Genomic DNA, 20,466 nt, shown 5'->3' on the forward strand with positions numbered 1-20,466 from the left:
TGCTTCATTCAGTCAGTGTTGAGTAAATAAACAGATTTACATTCAGGTTTTTGTACATGTGCTCAGGTGGACGCCTTGCGTCTCCGTCTGGAAGAAAAGGAGTCTCTTCTTTCTAAAAAGAGTCAGCAGATATCAGAGCTAACAGAGGAGAAAAGCACTCAGCAAGGAGAGATCACTGATCTGAAGGACATGCTGGACGTAAAGGAACGGAAAGTAAATGTCCTGCAGAAGAAGGTAAGACGCTTTCAAATAAACACATTGAGTTTCCTGAATTTTAGCTCCAGTAAGTGGTACCTAATTCGGTTTATCATCATGAGTTTCTGCTTAAAGACACATTTATGTAGTTTAGGATGTTTTACTTGCATATAAATGATATAGAGAATATTAATGCTTGAAAACTTTGTGAAGAAATGAGTTATAACAAACATGAGACCCACTGTTTTTACAACATATTGATGATTTTAAATTAAATTATTCAGAAAATATGTTGTGATGCAGCATCTTAACCATGTGATGGTGCTGTAGGACAGAGTATAGATGAGAAGCCAAAGCAGAGATCATAGACACACACACACACACACACACACAGGAAGACAGAGAAGCACACAGACAGGTAATTTAAGTAAAGAAGAAACTGGAATCGCTGGTGTCATATGTTTAATTTTCCTACTTTTTTCATTTTCTTTGCATGCGAGTGTCTCTATTTGAATACTCTGAGTTACATGACGGTCTGGAGTGATGTCTTCTCTTTGGACACGGAAGAAGCAAACCTCAACTGAATGACTTGACTAACAGAGGTGTAAAGAACGTGTTTAGCTTTTTATTTAGTCTGTAACATCACATTTAAATAGATAGAAGTCCAACAAACTATTTACCTCTGGTGTTACCGCCCCTGGTGGATACAGCAGGAACGGTTTAACCTCCTCCACCCCCCCATCTCTCAGTCTGACTGCTTATGTCCTGCAGAAAAACACAATGTATGAATTAAACCTCCGTGCAGATAATTGATACAGACAATCAAGCAGACAGTCCTAAAGCAAGACAGGGAGGGGGAGGAGAGAGACAGAGTGTGTTTAAAATCAGATGCATACTAATGAGTTCCTCTTGTTTAATAAATGATGACCTCTGCCGTCTTCAAATAGAATCCAGTCCAGTGTCTGAGAGGGAGTTGCTGACGTTTCCTCCAGGATCCACTCTGTCTTCTTTTCTTTCCATTTTCAGCTTTTTTCACCTCCTTTTCATGTTTTTATCCACATTGTCTTTTGTTCACAAATGACCAGGAGTGTGTCGCCAGTTAATGATAAAGGCGTTTATGTGACCTCATGTTGCCTTTGGACTGAAATACAAAGAGTCAGAAGCAAAGAGTTTCTGCCTACATGTATATAAGTGTGTGTGTGTGTGTGTGTGTGTGTGGCAGCCAGTCAGCAGTTGTCAGTTTCAGGAAATGCAGACAAGATCAAAGAGTCTTCCTACCTCTCAATGTCAAATGTGTGTGTGTGCATGAGGCAGAAGGGGGAGGAGGATGTGTCAATCAAGCTGTCAGGTCAACAGTTGATTAATGAGGTGCTGGAAATGTTTTACTGTATGAACACACACTTGCAGTCTCTGTGGTACTGTAGATGTGTGTTCGTCATGTGCAGCAGAGTCAACGGTTACCTACCAACCTGACCTTCTAGAGCAAGGTTGTCTTTATTTTATGTTTCTTTTTTCAAAAGAGATTATAGAGGGAAAAGTAAAGGGAAGATGACAAATTTAGAAAAAAAAAGATAAATAATGAGAAATAACAGTGAATAATGAAAAATAGTTCACACATAATAAGTGTATTATTTCTGGATTGACTAACTTTGTCTCCTATCCAATTCTTAATAAGGACCACAGAGTTGGCGTAACATTTTGTCAGTGTCTTTAGTCCCCCTCTTCCTCTCTCCCAACTGTTTATATTTAAACTCATACAATGTTATGCCTTTTATTTAAAGCTTAACTTGAACTTTAACCCTACAAACCCAAAACGAAACCCTTAAAAATCTTCTGAGTCTGTGGAAAATTGCTCTGCACACTTCAGTCCTTCCTGCTGATTAGATATTCTAAAGGAAAACAAATGTGCTATCAGATCACTGGGATGACAGAAAGGAGGAGGGAAAACCAGCAAAACAGCAATGGAGTTAAAGATTGTTTGGATTTAGGTGGAGCGCAGCTGAGAAATTAAAAAAAATATGTATATACATACAGTGGGGCTCCAAAGTTTCGGCACTCCTGGTAAAAATTTATTTTAATGTGCCAAAAAGAAGCTAACAAAAGATGGAAAATCTCCAAAAGGCGTCAAATTACAGATTAGACATTCTCATAACATGTCAAAAGAAGTTTGATCTTATTTCCATCATTTTGACTTTTATAACAGAAAACAAATAACAGAAATAACAGAAAACAAAAAATGGCCTCTGCAAAAGTTTGGGCACCCTGCATAATTAGTACCTTCTATTCCCCCGTTTGGCAAGTATGACAGCTTGTAAACACTTTTTATAGCCAGCCAATAGTCTTTCGAATCTTGTTTGAGGTATCTTCACCCATTCTTCCTTGCAAAAGTCTTCCAGATCTTTGAGATTTTGGGCCGTCTGTGATGCACTGCTCTTTTAAGGTCTATCCATAGACTTTCATTCATGTTGAGATCAGGAGATTGTGAAGGCCATGGCAAAACCTTCAGTTTATGCCTCTTGATGTAATCCACCCTGGATTTTGAGGTGTTTTTAGGATCACTATCCATTTGTAGAAGCCATTCTCTCTTTAACTGCAGCTTTTTCACAGATGGCATTAGGTTAGCATCCAAAATTTGCTCAAATCCCATTGAATCCATTTTTCCTTCTTCTCGTGACGTTCCCTGTGTCCCTGGCTGCCATACAAACCCAAAGGATGATTGATCCACCCCCCTGCTTAACAGTTGGATAGAGGTTCTTTTCATTAATTTGTGTGTCCTTTCTTCTCCAAATGTACCTGTGCTCAGTCCGGCCAAAAAGTTCAATTTTAACCTCATCAATCCACAGAACTTGTTTCCAAAAAGCATCAGGCTTGTCTATATGTTCCTTTGCAAACTTCAAATGCAGATTTTTGTGGTAAGGACATAAAAAAGGGTTTCCTTCTGATGACTCTTCCATGAAGGCCATATTTGTACAAGTACCTCTTTATAGAGGAATGGTGTACCATAACTCCAGTATCAGCCAGATCTTCCTGGAGGGATTGTGCAATCAAACTTGGGTGTTGACTTGCTTTTCTTACAGTCTTGCGAGCTGTTCTGTCTGATTTTTTTCTTGGTCTTCTAGATCTTGCTTTAACTTCCACTGTTCCCAATGACTGCCATTTCTTGATTACATTCAGAACAGAGGATATTGGCATCTGAAACACTTTGCTATTTTCTTACACCCTTCTCCTGCTTTGTGAGCATCAACTATTTTCCGTTTCAGTGTTCTTGACAGCTGCTTAGAGGAACCCATGGTGCTAATTGTTGAGGTAAGGTCAGATGAGTCTGAGCATTTAAAACCTTTGTGATTGACATCACCTGGTCTTTCCAGACACTAACTGTAAACAATCCAGGACACTGTCAGGTCTCTGTTATCAAATTGGGGGCGTACAAGGTACTAACTCTGCAGGGTGCCCAAACTTTTACAGATGCCATATTTTGTTTTCTGTTATTTTGAAGGTTTAAATGATGGAAATAGGATGTAACTTTTTTTGACATGTGATAAGAATGTCTAAACTGTACTTTGATGCCTTTTCGAGGTTTTCTTTTTAAAGCTCCTTATTTGCACATTAAAATAAATTTTTACCAGGGGTGCCCAAATATATAGGGGGTGCCCCTATATATAGGGAATAGCAGGTATATATATATATGTGTATATATATATATATATATATATATATATATATATATATATATATATATATATATATATATATATATATACACACATGTATGTATATGTATGTGTGTATATATAGATGTACTGGGCCAGTATTATCAGCCAGTTTCAGCTCAGATTAGCTGATTGACTTCATATGCACTACAGCAAGTCATTAAAGGTTCTGTAGCAAAAACATTACAAAAGAGCAGCATTTGATCACACACTGCAAAATTAATGTTTGCTTTGGTTAAGTGCATGTTTACTTTCCTCTATATATGAGTTTAAATTTCAGCCATGTGTTTAAAATCAGCTGCTGCATCTACTGTTCATATGTAAAACCTCGGTCATGTCTCTGTGTTACTCAGCAGCACCTGCTCCTGCACTTTATTTTGGCTGGCTCTTGGAGCCCATCGACCCGCCAGCGAGATATCATTTGACGCTCAAGAGGTGAATTATGATTGAAAACAACCTGGTTGATGAGTATTTCTCTCTGCAGATTGAGAACCTCCAGGATCAGCTGAGGGATAAAGAGAAACAGCTGAGCGGCCTGAAAGACAGAGTCAAGTCTTTGCAGACAGACACCTCAAACACAGATACTGCACTGGGAACACTGGAGGAGGCTCTGGCCGAAAAGGTACACACACACACACACACACAAATACACACACACTGATGGTCAGCCTCAGGTCAGAGCTCAAGCAAGGTTACATTAATAAGACTTCTCTGAGCGAAACCGCCGACCACCCACACACTAACCCAATGACTGTAAATGGAAATGAACCAATAATCACACTGACTGTTTCATCATTAAATTATTCTCAGCCTGTGTTTTTAGACGTTGAGGAGCTGACCAACACGCAGCCGCATGGCTCAAACTAACCCATCGATCACTTTTTGGAGTTGAATTTCTCAGTTCGATACCCACAGAACAGCCTGAACCACCAGTTCTTTTACATTTTGGATGCTTTTGTGAGGACTCGACCCGGATTCTGGGAAAGTAACCATTGCCATATATTTTCATGCTGTTGCAGATGATTATGTTACAAACTCAAACTGGACACAGGAAGCATGGTTATTAATTGCTCAGCGACTAATATGCAGGGTGTCTGCGACATGTGTGAGTGTTGGCAGGACGTTGCAGCTGATAATTCCTGCTTCATGACCCTTTTTCCTCTTCATTTTGACTCTGCTGGTGACGTCATCTTCTGTTTTTAGCCTGTTTCTCTTACTTCTCCCTCACTTCTTACCTCCCACTGAACCAAATTGCTTTGTTATGAAACACTGGCTCTTGTTTGAACTCTGCATTTACTTTTGACTTTTATATGCCTTCTATGGCTTGTTTGTGTCCGATGCATTTTGTATATTTGTTTTAAATGCTTGCTAATTCAATGTTTTCTAGCATATTAATGATTTTTCAACAGAAACAATTGAATTTTCATTTTTCTCTTTAACCTTAATTCCAGCTGAAAGCAACTATATTTTTCATTTTTTTCCACCCTTTTGGAATTATAAGGTTTTGTGTAGCAGGACATGATATAAAAAGAGTCGTGTGGTCTTGGGAAGGGCTTAATATCACGTTAATATAATTTCAGATGAGCTAAACTACAGTAACACTGATTCCACTCCGTGATTCTGTAGTTTTTAGCATCTCCTGTTTTAGCAACAACTTCAAGTAATGGTTTTCTGTGCAACATTATTGGCCTTTCACAACGTTGTGTGGGAGTTTTTGCCCACTCTTCTTCTCAGTGTTGCTTCAGTTAATTGATATATGCAGCAATTCAATGAGGTTGATGTTGAGCTTTTGATTCCATCACTGCAGATTCTCAATTTGTCCCCTTTTAAACTATTCTGGTGTAGATTTGCAGCTGTGTTTGAATTGATTGTCTCAGCCAAGCTTCAGCTGCAGGCATGAAACTCCCAGTCTGTCATGGTTTGGAGTTTTTGTGTTGTCCTTGTTTCAGGTTTCCTGTTTTATTTTGTAGCTTTTCTTGTGTTTTCTGTCTAGCTTTGTTTCCTGTTTGTTAGTTCATTTCGCTTATCCATGCTGTGTCTTGTTGTGTTTCCTCTGGATTATTTCAGATCCACTTTTCCGCTTCATTGCAGTTGTTTTTCTCGTGTTTGTCTTAGTTGTGTTAGTTTTCTTTGTAGCGTTTCCTGTCGTGATGTTGTCCACAATTTAGTTATTCTTTTGTTCAATTAAATCATCATTACCAGCATCCTGCTTGCCTACTGTCTGCATTTGGGTCTTCACCTCCACCACCTTGTGACACAGTCAACTTTTAATGGCGGCAGGGCGCTTGACAGCCGTTTGTGTGCAAGACTTTTGCAGATTATGTAAAATTACCTACAGATATTCGGACATCTCAGTTACTTCTGATATTAAACGGTTCTCATAACATAAAAAGCTAATTGTGTCTCTATACATCATGAGACAAATCACAATACCTGGTGTGGAGACATCGTTTGGAGACTTCTGTGATGAGACTTGATGCAGACAACTTACAGAATCCACATGTCAATAACTACTTTAGACACCGAGACTCTGCCTCCACACACCACTTACAATTTTTTCCACGTTTCCCTGTGCACGGGAACTGGTGAGCATTCATCTTTGGAGCATGCATGCAGTTTCTACTCAAGACATCTGGTTTCGTAGCTGCAAAACAAACCCAGATTGTTGCCCCTCCACCACAGAGTATTGTTCCAGAAAGCTTGTGCTTCAGTTGCAACTTTCAACCCTAAAACATGCTTTTTATAAACAATGACTACAACTCTAGCAGACAAACCTTACTTTCTCATTGCTGGTGTCTCTCCTCCTAAATGTTGTGTTAAGACACACCTGATGTTTCAGAGCAGCAACCTGCAGGATCTTCTGCTTTTATAAAGCTGCTCAGACTTGATGTTGGTCAGTAATAAAGTACATTTGATCAGCAGCTGCTACTTAGTCTTTTCATTTCTAAGGAAGCAGTGAGGGATCATTTAGTTTTAGTTCTGGCTTAATTTTTATTTACTTTAAAAGAACGACACAATGTAATATGTCACATGTTGTTGCACAGCTGAGGTTGTTTTTCAATAATTTCTGGACCTGGTCAAGACTAATGACTTTTTAAATGATGTGTTAATGTTGAAAAAGGGCGTAATTCTCTTTTCAGATGACTCTAGACCTAGCATTTATAGTTTAACTGTGAATAATTGGCAGATGATTGTTGACTTTGTTTCTCATTACTTAGTTCATAACCTTAACCCTTAAACTGAACCATGCCAATGTCATCAGTCTTGAAGTGGAAAATTCAAATCAGATCTCGCATAGATGAGACTTCAAAAACTCACACGGCACAGTCAGCACACACTGTGTGTTTGTGCACTTCATTTTGCTTATGTGAACTTTTGTACTTCAACTTTAAACTGGCAGCTGTGATGGCAAATAGCTATAGAGGTTGTCTATTGTGTTTTAGTGGTTGTGAATTTTACATGTAGTGCCAAAACACATTATGTGTGTAAAATCGCTGTTGGCTGTTAGATCCTGTCAAAGCTGCCATGTACATAAAGTTTAATGCGACGTTATTAGTACAGAAACTTGATATTGAGTGACTGTGAATGGCTGTTGGAGAGTATGAGGTGTTTTTATTCTCCTTTTTTTCTTTTTCCATCACTCCTTCACAGCGACTTCATTTTTCTCCCCGCTGTATCTCTCTTAAATCTGTCCATTTCTGTCCTTTTCTAACTTCCATCCGCTTTCCTTCCCTCTCCACATCCAGGAGCGAATCATTGAGCGGCTGAAGGAGCAGCGGGAAAGGGAGGAAAGAGAAAAGGGGGATGAAATGGAGTCCAGCAAGAAGGAGCTGAAAGAGTTGAGGGAGAAGGTCTCCCAGCTGCAGGCTGACCTGGCTGATCGTGAGGTAGATGACACGCCGAGGAAAACACAAACACACATCCAGTTTTCACACTTTTCCTGTTTGAGAAAATGTGATTTATCTGTTATTGAAATGCAGGCTTAAAAAATGACCCAAGGTTCTTCCGTTGAAGGACAACTATAGTATAATGAAACAATCATGTTTCCTTGAAGACAGAATGCAAGGCCCAGAGCCAATGAAAACAGCGATCAGAGCCGAATTCCTTTCACTGTGACCCGTCTTAGTAGTTAAAGACGCCACAGTCGAGGCAGAGATGGAGAGAAGGATGATGATGAGGCATTTTCAGCCTCTGTCTTCTCCCTGCAGCCGTCAGAACGCACCAGAGAAAAGTCATATGTACCCGTTTTAACCAAAATGACACACTTCAAAAGCATCGACAGGTTCAGGCGCTCTTTTATTAGTAATCTCCTCTCCCACCCAATACACGGTATCTTACTGTGGAGCCAAAGTTTAGAGGAAAACATGTCTACTAAGATAAACCCCAAAGTGACACCTCCCCAGGGTTTGACTGTAAGTATAATAATTGTTACATTAATAATAAAAAAACATCTAATCTAAACAGTTTCCAGGAGTTTAGAGGTGATTTTTATTTAATCTACATTATGATACAATATAATTTATGGCGAACATGCCAGAATAAATCAATAAATCAAACAGAGAAGAGTTACACAACAGTAAAAATATTTAACACTAGTTTTTGTTTGTCAACACGAGGTGTGCAGATACAGACCTCAGGTACAAAAGCACAACTTTGTCACAAAGACAGAAAACCTGATTAAAGCAGACGGCCGCCGTGCCTGAGCCGAATGCCGCTGGAGGATTTTTCTTCCTGCTGAAATGTGGTTTTTTTTAACCTTTCCAGTAGCGCCTGCCGCTCCGTCAAAGCTCAGGATCGAAGACGAGAATGGATGTTGATTTTCTTAGATGGGTTATTATTTTTCATTTGTTGTAAATGAATTACAATGAGCTGGCTTGTAGTGATTATGTCTGTAAAGTGCCTTTATTGTGAATTACTGCTCTATAAATAACAATGAATTGAAAAAATTTAAGGATAAAGCAACAGAAAAATCCAAATCTCTATGAACTAGATTTAGAGGTTCGAGTTTGTTCTTGTTTGGTCACGCCGGACGTATTCGGGACAGATGTTCTTCCCTTTGCACCTTTTCTAACTTTAGCTTTCAAGCTCATTTTTATGATTGTGGAGCCATAAAACTTCTAACATTGTCATGATATAATTTGAGAACTAGATGGGAAAATTTACAGAGAAAACAAGCATTCCTCTCTTTCCTGGTCGTCCCAGATGTGGGGTTTGTCTGTATATGCAAACCTAAATATATTCATGGTAAGTAGCAAAGTTTCTCTGACCATCGCCCAGTCAAACATGATGATCTGTAGTCTGGAGTTGGTACGGTCAGTCGAGGGTGAAATTACATGTCTGAGCGTCTCTCCTTCTGGTCCTGTTGGTTTCTGTTTCACTGCCTCTTTACCAAAAGAGGAAAAGTCCAGAAAAGAAAAAGAAAGAGACTTCACGGATGGAGGGATTGTGCTCGAGAGTGAGGAAAAAAAAGGCAGGTTGTGGGAAATTTTATGAGCAGCATGGGAGAGTGTCAATCATCTGACTGTGGAAGAAGACCTTAAAGAATAATTACATGTTATTCTAAGCTGAAATTATTTTTGTGAAGTTATAAATTATAGTTTTGACTTGCTGTTTGTTATGAATAAAACCTTGTATCTATCAAAACAATCAGATGTTGAATGTCGGAACTTTATGGTTTTTACCTCGGATCCAGAAATCATCCCATAATAATGTGGTTGGTTAAAAATGTGAAAATGAAAATGGAAAAAATTCAGAAATTTCCAAATGTATCGTGTCCCACAGACCCCACTTCATTTTGGGTTTTTATCCATTAAGTTTTTGAGTTTGTTTGTCGCAGAGTCTTGTGCATTTTGGAGCATTTTGACTCATCTTTCGGGACTGCAGAATGTGACAGACCAACCAATTTGGCCGTGTGCATGCGTTGGGGTGTCTTCGGGCTGCGCACTTGGAGCGCATTCACATTTTAGGGTATATACAGAAACCGCAAAGTGCAAAAGACGTATTTGGCAGCCAATGAGTTACAAAACAGAGAAACCAAACCAACTTCAGAGATAATCATTCTTTAATGGGTCACAGTGAGCTCTATGGGCATGTGACCTGTCCAAGGTGTAGCCTGCCTCTCGGCGGATTGGCTCCAGTTCCCAGTGACCCTGCATTGAATTGAGTTGGTATGGATGGATGAATGATAGTGTTATTTCAACTTTTATCTTGTTAGTTTATTTTATGATTGTTTTTTTTTTTTTTTTATGAATGATCTAATATTTAATTAGACTAAAACCTGAAATCCAGCAGACAAAAATAATACTAACATTGCTAAATGGAAACAATTTCTATAGAAAACTGTGAAAATACATAAAGCTCACAGTTTGTGACCATTCATATTCCTTTTGATGTCATTCCTTGATGTGGTAATCCTCCGTCCAGACCTTGATTGACCTGGCTCTGTGCAGGATTGTCCTTGTGTTGGGGATGAGTCTTAGCATCAGGATCTAAATGTTTTTCTAGGATAATCTAGTATGTGGCTTTATTAATGCATCCTTCACAAAGACACATCTGCCTGATTCCAGCCTCCCTGAAGACCCCTTAATCATGACTGTACCTTTATATTTAACAGCCAGTGCGAGACAGTGTAGCTGGTAGGCTACACTGTCTCCATGTTTACATCTAACCATTAAACAACTACTAGGTGTTAGGCAAAGCTGGAAATTCGACTCAGAGAAGATGACCTTACTCCAGTCTTATGGAGTTCATGGGGTCTTTTTCAAACCTCAGCCTGAGTTCTTTGCTTCTCACCAATTAAGATGAGGTTTGTACGACTCCAGTCCTGCCTGCAGGAGCTGGTGTCCAGCTGTTCTTGCCGTGCACTTCACCCCAGTCTGAGTTTGCCATTGTTTGAAGTCACTTGATGTCAGCCCATGGTACTTGAGTAATGAGTGTATGGTCATGGTGTATCCAGACTGCAGCTTTGTTGCTCTCATAAAGCAGAATGATGTGCTCATGGAGGATTAGCTTTTGTAGTTAATACTTATTTATTCCCAGAGCTGGTGGTCAGCTGTATTGGTCTGAACAGGAGCTTGCAGATGGCATGTAGCATGGATGCAGATGCTGAAGGGTAACAGGAAAACGTTGGTTTCTGCTTTCACTGCTCTGTGACTGACAACAAAGTATAACAAAGAAGATGCTGTTTTCCCCCCTCTCAAAAATCATCAGTCTGTTCACTTTGTCCTGGGAATGTTTATCAGAGGTGCAAAGGGAGTTGTACACTGTGGGCAAGTCACAGAGGGACAACTATACTCACACCTATCATATATTTAGGATGAAGAGTTTTTCTAGTTTGCAGATCCATGCAGGCACAATCACATCATAAAGATTTGAGGCAGAAATGCCACACACGACATCCAGGACACGACGTCCTCTTGTTATGTTGTGGATAATCATTGAGCTTCCATGCATCTTCACTCAGAAGTAAAAGTAAAGTTCTGTGTTTGCCTACAACAGCCTGAGCCTGTCAGTGGAAAATAAAAAACTGGTTTACACTCAACATTTTTGCTCATTATCAGAAAGATTTTTGTTAGAAAGTAGGATGTTGTAGAGCTCAGATATAAGTCAAATCCAGTTTTGACAGGAAGCAAGAAATCGTGGTGATGAATGTAGAATAATTTATCTTTGTAACATGTTTGTTTGCTTTTTTTCTTTTAAATGATCTTCCTCCTCTAGACATCTGTGTTGGATCTGAAAGAGAAAGCTTCCTCTCTGGCCTCCTCGACTTTGAAGAAAGACAACAGGCTGAAAAGTCTGGAAATCAGCCTGGAGCAGAAGAGGGAGGAGTGCATCAAACTGGAGAACCAACTCAAAAAGGTTAGAATTTACATAAGGAATTATTTATGGTGTCATAAAAGCCGACAAAATGTTAGTCACTCTCCGGAAGGAGTAATGGAGAATTTTGGCTGATAATGTAGGCTGCTTAGAACCAAATCACACGGATTAAATGTGGGTTTTATCGACAATCGTGACTGCCTGAGATTTAATGGCGGCACTATGAAAGGCAGCAGTGAGAAAATCGGCTGCAGTCGAATCCGTTTATACGGAAACATTTCTGTTTTTCCACTCACTACTTGTTTTGCTGTAATTGTTTTCCAAAAGAGAGAGAGAGCTGCTTATTTGTGCATGTGTGTGTTTGTGCATGTGTGTGTGTGTGTGTGTGCGCCTGCATATCACATATTCTCCAACACAACAGCTCATAAAATTGTGTGTGTGTGTGACAGCTTGCTGACAACCTTACAGTCATTTTCACAGACTGGAGAAGACAGCAGCACCACAATCTGAATGTGTGAGTGTGTGTGTGTGTGTGTGTGTGTGTGTGTGTGTGTGTGTGTGTGTGTGTGTGTGTGTGTGTGTGTGTGTGTGTGTTTGAGAGAGAAAGCGTATGTGACAGAGACAAGTGAAGGGGAATATGTATGAAGGTGTCAGTGCATCCGTAGTGTTGCTCATGAGACTTAATTTCTCAGTCTCTTTCTATTACCTTAAAATGGATGGAAAAAACGACACACAACGTGGTGTGTTACGCTCCTTTCTTTTCTTATTTATCCGTCTTTCTGTCCTCAAGTTTTTGTATATCGTCAGACACCCAAACATTTCCTCCCCACATACAGATCTGTCCAAGCTGCTGTACACTTCCAAAACTAATAAGGTTTATGCATTGTAGCACTGAGGCCTACACACACACACACACACACACACACACACACACACACACACACACACACACACACACACACACACACACACACACAGAGTCAGTCTGTCCCAAGAGCAACATTTGTGATTCAGAAACACATACAGCTGTTCTAACCTCCAAACTGGTTATAACTTGTTGTATTTCTCTTTGTTTTATTCCATGTTTCTCTTCTTCTGTGTTTTAGTGGATCTTCTCAGAGCTGACACAACATTAAAAACTGAAATTTTGTCACAATTTTGATATTTGCAAGCGTGCGTGAGATCTTTGAACACAAAAGAAGCCTAATTATTTTTTTCTTTTAGAAAAAAATCTAATTTAACTCACAAATGCAGCGCAAGCAACTCCACACATTTACCTACCAGAAATACCAGATGCCATTAAAGGAGAGAAAAAATATCCTGACTGGAAAAATGTGTATTGCCAATCTTGGCAGGTATGTGACACATCCTAGTTTTTATCCCACATAAAAAAAAAAGGAAAACAATAAGCTGTCTGCTGCATATCAGCGTGGACTGTAAACATTCACATTCTGTCATGTTGTTGCACTGATGCAAGGGAACAGCTGATGTTAACCACAGTTTTAGCCATGTGCTGTTGAAAAACAGCTGCAGGAAGACTTAAGCATGAGATGAACTGACATGGCAGTGGATAAAATGTGAGATGGAATAATGTGGAACGAGCCAAAAATGTTGATAGTGTTACTGCAGCGGACAATTGGGACAAAATTGTACTAATATGTTAATGCACAACAATGAAATGAATTTAATTTTATGGCACTTTTCACACCTAACCAAATTAAAGACACACACCTAGTTATTTATGATCACTCAAATCCACAATAAAGCACAGAAATGGTCTCTTCTTCCCATTTTACATACACAATACTCACTAATATCAGGCTTTTTTTTTTGTAATTAACATTTTTATTAGGAGAAGTGACATTTCAAATATACAATACCTCAATTTCTATAACAGTCCTTCTCTTCAATTTTGTATAAAGAAAACAACAAAAACAACAAAACGGCAAAGCACGAAAAGAAAAAAAAAAAAAAAAAAGCAACATTAAAGACAGGAGGCTTACAATCATGCAATACACTGCACAATGGATCACATTCTTATGCATATAAGTGTATAACGTATACATAGGGCCGGGCGACACAGTGATATTAGACCGTCTCACGACCTTCACAGCTGAAATCATGATATTAATTTTTGCCATATCGCCCACCCCCATGCACACACAACACACACCTAAAAGGAGTATTTAACAGTTGAATTAACCTGGAGTTATCTAAAGTCATTCCTGATTGGAGATATAAAATTAATCCATTTATTCCAAATGAAGTAGAATTTATCTAACTGAGTCCTTAAAGAATATGTTAATTTTTCCATTTTAAATATTTCCAATATTATGTCAAACCAATCATTAAGTGTGGGTGATGCTGAATTTAGCCATTTTCTTGTAATTGATTTCTTGCTTGCTGCTAGAAGCACTTGCAACAATTTTATATCCCCTCTCCTTTCTACAGCTGGAATAAGACCCATATACAGACTAGTAAAATCATTGTCAATTTGAATTTTAAATACATCTGTCAAAACTTTATAGATACCTGACCAATATTGGTGCAACTTTGGACAATCCCAGAATATATGACAATGATTTGCCTCCACAGAGCCACATTTTCTCCAACATTCAGCATTAGCATTTCTAAATTTGCCCTGGAGGGGGGTCCGAAAAAAACGTATAATGTTTTTCCAGCAGTGTTCTCTCCAGTCCAAAGAGCTAGTAGAAGTCCACTGGAAAATACAGACTTTTTCCCAGTCTTCAACTGTGATAACACTTTCAGCTTCATGCTCCCATTTATATTTAATGTGAAGAGTGTTATCTTGCCTTGCATTCAGCATCCCATTATACAATTTGGAAATTGCTTTTTTAATCACAGTAACCTGAGCTGATTTCAAAATGTTAAAAAAATCCGATTCAATTGATGATAAATTTGAACATTTACAATGCTTGTTGAAATAATCACGCATTTGGAGGAACCTGAAGAAGTCTGCCCGCTCCAAGCCAAACTTAGTTTGCAAGAATTGGAAATCCTGTAATGTTCCCTTATGAGTAAAGGAATGATATGTCGTCAAACCTTTTTTGGTCCACATTTGGAATCTTTTATCAGTCTTGTTTGGGTGGAAATCTGTATCATATGCACACCATCTGAAATGTTTCACTATATCTGCTAGTCCGCAGATTTTTATGACCCTGTGCCATATCTTTAAAGTATGATCAATCCACGTATTGACACCCTGTAATTGGTCTGCCCTTTTTTTATCTGCAATCGCAGCTTGTAAAGGAAACTTGGAGCATATGTTGAATTCTATTGTCTTCCATTTGGCTTGGATGGCTGGATTACACCAGTACAACATCGGAATAATCTGAGCAGCAAAGTAGTAATACTGCAGACAAGGCAGCGCTGCACCTCCTTTCTCTTTTTGTAATTGTAGGACTGTAAAGCGAATTCTTGGTTTCTTTCCCTGCCATATAAAACGGGAAATCCATTTGTCCCATTCCTTAAATTGGCTGTCGCTCAATTCAATAGGTAAAGTTCTGAACAAATATAATAGTCTAGGAACTATATTCATTTTCACTGCAATAATTCTTGAATTTAAATTTAGAAAAGGGACAAGATTCCATCTATGTAAATCTGATTTAATTGCTAGTGATAATGGATCATAGTTTGCCCGTGGCAAAGTGGAAGTGTCTTTTGTCAGAACTATTCCCAAGTATTTTAAAGAAGTCGCTTCCCAGTCTAGATTATATTTTTCTTTAAGTGTTGTTGAGACATTATAATTCAAAGTCATCACCTGAGTTTTGGATATATTTAGTTTGTAACCAGAAAGCCTACCAAATTGAGTCAATAATGACATTAACTCCTCAAATGATTCCTCAGGCCCCTGCAAAAAGACAAGGACATCATCCGCAAACATTGAAACTTTTTCCTCCATTCCGGCAACTTTAATTCCCTTAATTTCTTTAGTCTGTCTGATCAGTTGGCCAAGGGGCTCGATGTAAAGAGCAAAGAGAAGGGGTGAAATTGGACATCCCTGTCTCGTTCCACGTTCAAGGAGGAAGGAGCCAGAGAGACTTCCATTGATTTTTACATAGGCTCTTGGCCTATCGTATAGGGATTTTATTATTGAGATAAAGTTGTCCTTAAATCCAAATTTTGTTAATACTTTATAGAGGAATAACCACCTGACCGAGTCGAAGGCTTTCTCGGCATCTAATCCAACGAGTACAGCCTTGATATTTTCCTTATTTATTTGTTCTATCACATGCAATGACCGTCTTATGTTATCCAGGGTCTGTCGTTGTTGGATAAATCCACACTGGTCCAGCTGTATTAAATCTGGAAGGAATTTTTCAAGTCTTCGAGCCATAATTGCAGTAAACAATTTATAGTCTAAGTTTAGAACACTGATGGGACGATAGCTACCACAATTTTGCTTATCTTTACCCTCCTTTGGTATGACAGAAATAACAGCATCTTTCCAGGATGGAGGAATTTCACCATGTTGTATGATTGAGTTAAAGGTTTTTAAAATAATAGGAGACAATTCTTCTTTAAATGTTTTATACCATTCTGTGGTGTAACCATCTACACCTGGAGATTTCCCCATCTTTAACTTGGAAATAGCTAAGTTCAATTCAGCGGTTGTTATTGGTTGCACTAACTTTTCATTTTGTGGAATTGTTAACGATGGTAGATTTTAATATCAGGCTTGATGGTACAATTAGTTTGTAGAAGTAGAGAATCTAAACACATGCTCACAAGAGAGGACAGAAGGATCATAAACAACTGTATTCATTAGATTAAAAAAAACAAAAAACAACAGAAAATGGACTTATGGTGGATTTCCATCTCATTTATATCCACAGGTCATATGTTGTGTTCATTACTAACAAACACATGGACTCGCTTGTTGCAAACTGGTTCAGTAAAGTGAGTTTTCTGTACCCATTAGCTCCTTGTGGCTCTGGATAAATGTGTCTGATTATTGTAATGACTTAAACATACAAAGACAGTGATGCTATGTGTTTCTTCTATGTTGCTACATATGACACACACTGCACTGATGAACCGCCGATCCAGCTGACTTTGGGGGGTTAATGTGGAAAACTGAGCATGAAAGAGCCGTGCTGAGCTGAAGCATACTGAACCAAACCGTCTTTTGTCACGGAAAAGGAAGAAGCCAAAAACAGAGCAGAATAAGGCTGGGATTTAGCTACATGTGGCATGGAGAATTTAAACACGCATGATGACCCGGTTTACACCCATACCAAAACAGCTGATCATTTTCGAATCTCTGGAGTTATTAAATTACTCGTGATAAATTAAACCATATGCTAGCATATGCTTTATCTGATCACACCATTAGATAGAAGCTGGATTTATACACCTAGATTTTGCCCCAATACTCTGTTTGTGTGTACGTATAATGTAATGTGTTTTGTTATTTTGCATAAATGACAATAAATGACAGACAGTGTGAGTATGTAGGTTACTTTGCAGGCTGATTAACTCCCACATTAGATGGGATGCTAAGACCACTGGCACATTGGACAAAACAGAACCGGATGTGTAGAAAATCCAACAACTGACTGAAAGATGTCATCCATGATGTTTTAGGTAATCACATTTTTTGCAGTGCATGCAAATACATCAGGTCCGAGTCTAGAAATGATCTGGATTCTCACAATTATTGGATGTTCATGGTTATGTAGACTGCTCAATGCTAACCGTACGGCTAAGATCAAGGGAAACTTGGTAGTATAATGAATGTAAGCAGAACATATGAAACGGGAAATAAACCAAATGTGACCAAATTTGTGTTTTACACAACAAACAGACATACAGACAGAAGAGTTAAAAGCAACAGCATGATAATGAAATGATTAAGTAACACGCATTAACTTGCCAACATGTTAGCAAACGCCAACATATATATATATACATATATATATATATATATATATATTTTTATATATATATATATATATATATATATATATATATATATATATATATATATATATATATATATATATATATATATTTATATATGTATAAATTAAAATAATCCATTATATATATTTTTTTTTTTATTGCTTTTATTGATCTTTTTACTTGTTTTCTTGGGCAGCATAGCAGCAGAATGATGGTCTGGCTACTGTCTTGTTTTTTCTTAATTGAAATCAAGAAAAATCTAATCAGCACCCAAAAAAATCAGAAATGAATCGAATTGGGACAAAAGCATATCATCACAGCTCTACTGTTTTCTAATGGATGTACAGATATAATTGTTCTTTTGTGTAAGTTTCACTAACAAAACAGAAAGAAAACCGGATGCTCTGCTGCATCTCTGTACGAAAGTAAAAACAGAAACAAACAGGACTAAACTTTAAGCTAAATTTCCTTTTACAGAAGGCTGTGTGTACAACTAATGACTTGTGATTAATATGTGGCTGAATTGGTTTCTTTTTATTTTTTAATTCTATTTTTCCTCCTTTGAAATTAAAATAAAAAACTAATAACTGCACGCTCAAAGGAATGTTAAATGTAGAAATACAGCACATATTACATAAAAATCTTACAAGTATCTCAGTTTCAGACATTATTTACAGTAGATATTATGTGCCAAATGCAGGATATTTAAAATCAAAGTTTGATGTGTAAAACTCTAAGACTGCATGTATTATATACTGTCTGCAAATGTCATTTAATAACCCAGAGTACCTTTAGACTTAGAATGCTATTAGAAACCTCTCAGTTTCAGTTTCAACAACTCCATCCAACCTTTTCTCTACATAAATGTTGTTTCTGGCACGTCTGTTCCAGCCTGAACTTATCGTTTTGATCAAATGGTGGTCACCGCATTGTGAAAGCTAACGCTTGGTTTATTTTTAATAATTAATTTCTGTTCCAGGCTCAGAATGCAGCAGCAGAGTCCCTGGCCAACGCTGAACTCTCTGAACGCATCTCCTGCCTGGAGCAGGAAGTGACCCAGCACAGAGAGGATGCCGGGAAGGCCCAATCAGAGGTGGAACGACTTCTGGAGATCCTTCGGGAGATGGAGAATGAAAAGAACGACAAGGAGAAAAAGATCCATGAATTGGAGAGGTAAGAGAGGCGCAGAATTAGATTAGTTAGAAAAATACAAGAAGCACTTGTCCTTCAGTAGTCCTGTACCTCCATGATTGCTACTTGAACCTGAAACTTTGAAACAAAAAGCTGTTTTTACTTGTTAAAACGATCATTTTATGTCAGAACAGACGCCGCTTTCCATTCCTCCGTCGGCTCAGTTTCAGACAACAAACTGCCTGAGTGTGTGGTAAATTTGCCAGCAACACTAACTCATTACTTGTCACCTCTTCCTCTCCTTTCTTCCTCCCCCCTTTTCTCCAATCATTTCCTGCCTTATCTCTAATGTCATCGCTCATCACACCTCATTCATACATGTGACATCTTTACATTCACGTGGCTCTGAATTTGTGCGAGTGTGTTCATCACACCTCAGAAATCCTTCCGCTGCTCATCTGTGGCGTTCTCAGCAGCCACGAAAACAGGCCCCTCCTCCTGCTGGCCCTCAGCAGCCAATGGGGGGGCTGGTGTGGGACTACCTGGGCACGTGAGTGGCTGGAGGCCCTCGTTAGTCATCTAGCTGGCACACGACTGCACGACAAATTTCACTTTGCTTGTTAAAACTACGGGGTATGAGGCCACTCTTATGACCATCCACATGTGGAAAAGTTTACGGACCTAAACAATCACATGCTTTAAGTTAATTTGGTTGGATTTTTTTTTTGCTAAATGACGAAAAACGTAGCCAATATGTTTGCCAGCCTTTTCCACATGGGACAGACCTCTGCTCACTAATAATCACCACGGAAGAGTTGCAGCATTGTCTTGCTTTTCACCATGCGTTACGGCAAAACGGGGCAGTTTTCTTCCTTTCAACTCCAGATACTGGATCCTAGATACACACAAAATAAGCATGTGCAGAAGTTTTCGGCATCTATTACTGCAGCATGACAAGCCAAACAGCTCCCAAAAGTTTGTAAAATGAGGCTCCGTTTGGCACTGCTGGTGCTGTACAGCCTGAATGTCTTTGAGACGCTTGCTCCTGTCAGTGATGCAACTCTTTCACTTCAGTGGCTTGGGTTTTTTCGCTCCACTTTTACTTTCAGCAGAGGATGCTTGACTTGCAGAGTTTAACACACTTTCTTCTTACATCAGGAATCTGGATGGTTCACTAATTTATGTCATTTATTTTGTAGTAACAGGGTGCTGTTTCTAACTACTTTTCTAGTCTTGTCTGAATCTTTTGTCACTCTGAGTACACTTCCTCTACCTCACTATCCAGTCTAAACCTGTCTTTTCCTTCTGTCTGTAGCTAATTGTCTGCTCGCAGCCGTCGTCTGCCTGCATGCCTCCCTAACTCTGTGTTAACCTGTCTCCTTGATGATCTCCACGCCTCAGTGTCTTAGTGTCTGCTTCTCAAGCCCATGTATCACGGGACTTTATCTGAAACACCGTTGTTTCGATTCTTTGCTGGTTTTCCTCCACATTGTCGCAGTCTAAACACCTCTTTGTCTCTGTTAAGTGTCTTCAGCAGTTTGACTGTAATGCATACGTTTGTTGATGCTTTAGGAAGATTGAGAATGTCCTCGCTGTGTTGCCGTGTGGTCAGTAGGAGCAGTGAGCTATCAATAATTCAGCTTCAGACTGGTATTTAGTCTTCCAGAAGCCACAGATGCTGATTTACAGC

General features: G+C 38.8%; 1 protein-coding gene across 2 annotated transcripts in view; it reads left to right on the forward strand.

Moving 5' to 3' along the window:
- Nucleotides 1–20,466, forward strand: part of LOC306773437 (ELKS/Rab6-interacting/CAST family member 1-like) — a 164,278-nt gene that overhangs the window by 51,208 nt on the left and 92,604 nt on the right. For both annotated transcript variants that reach the window (XM_079263249.1, XM_079263250.1), the window contains 5 exons: nt 67–234; nt 4,390–4,527; nt 7,652–7,792; nt 11,622–11,762; nt 18,625–18,818. In XM_079263249.1, coding sequence (XP_079119375.1) covers nt 67–234; nt 4,390–4,527; nt 7,652–7,792; nt 11,622–11,762; nt 18,625–18,818 — 782 coding nt within the window. The remainder of the gene's footprint in view (nt 1–66; nt 235–4,389; nt 4,528–7,651; nt 7,793–11,621; nt 11,763–18,624; nt 18,819–20,466) is intronic.

This window comes from Telmatherina bonti (assembly GCF_933228915.1).
Source record: "Telmatherina bonti genome assembly, chromosome: 23".
NCBI lineage: Eukaryota > Metazoa > Chordata > Actinopteri > Atheriniformes > Telmatherinidae > Telmatherina > Telmatherina bonti.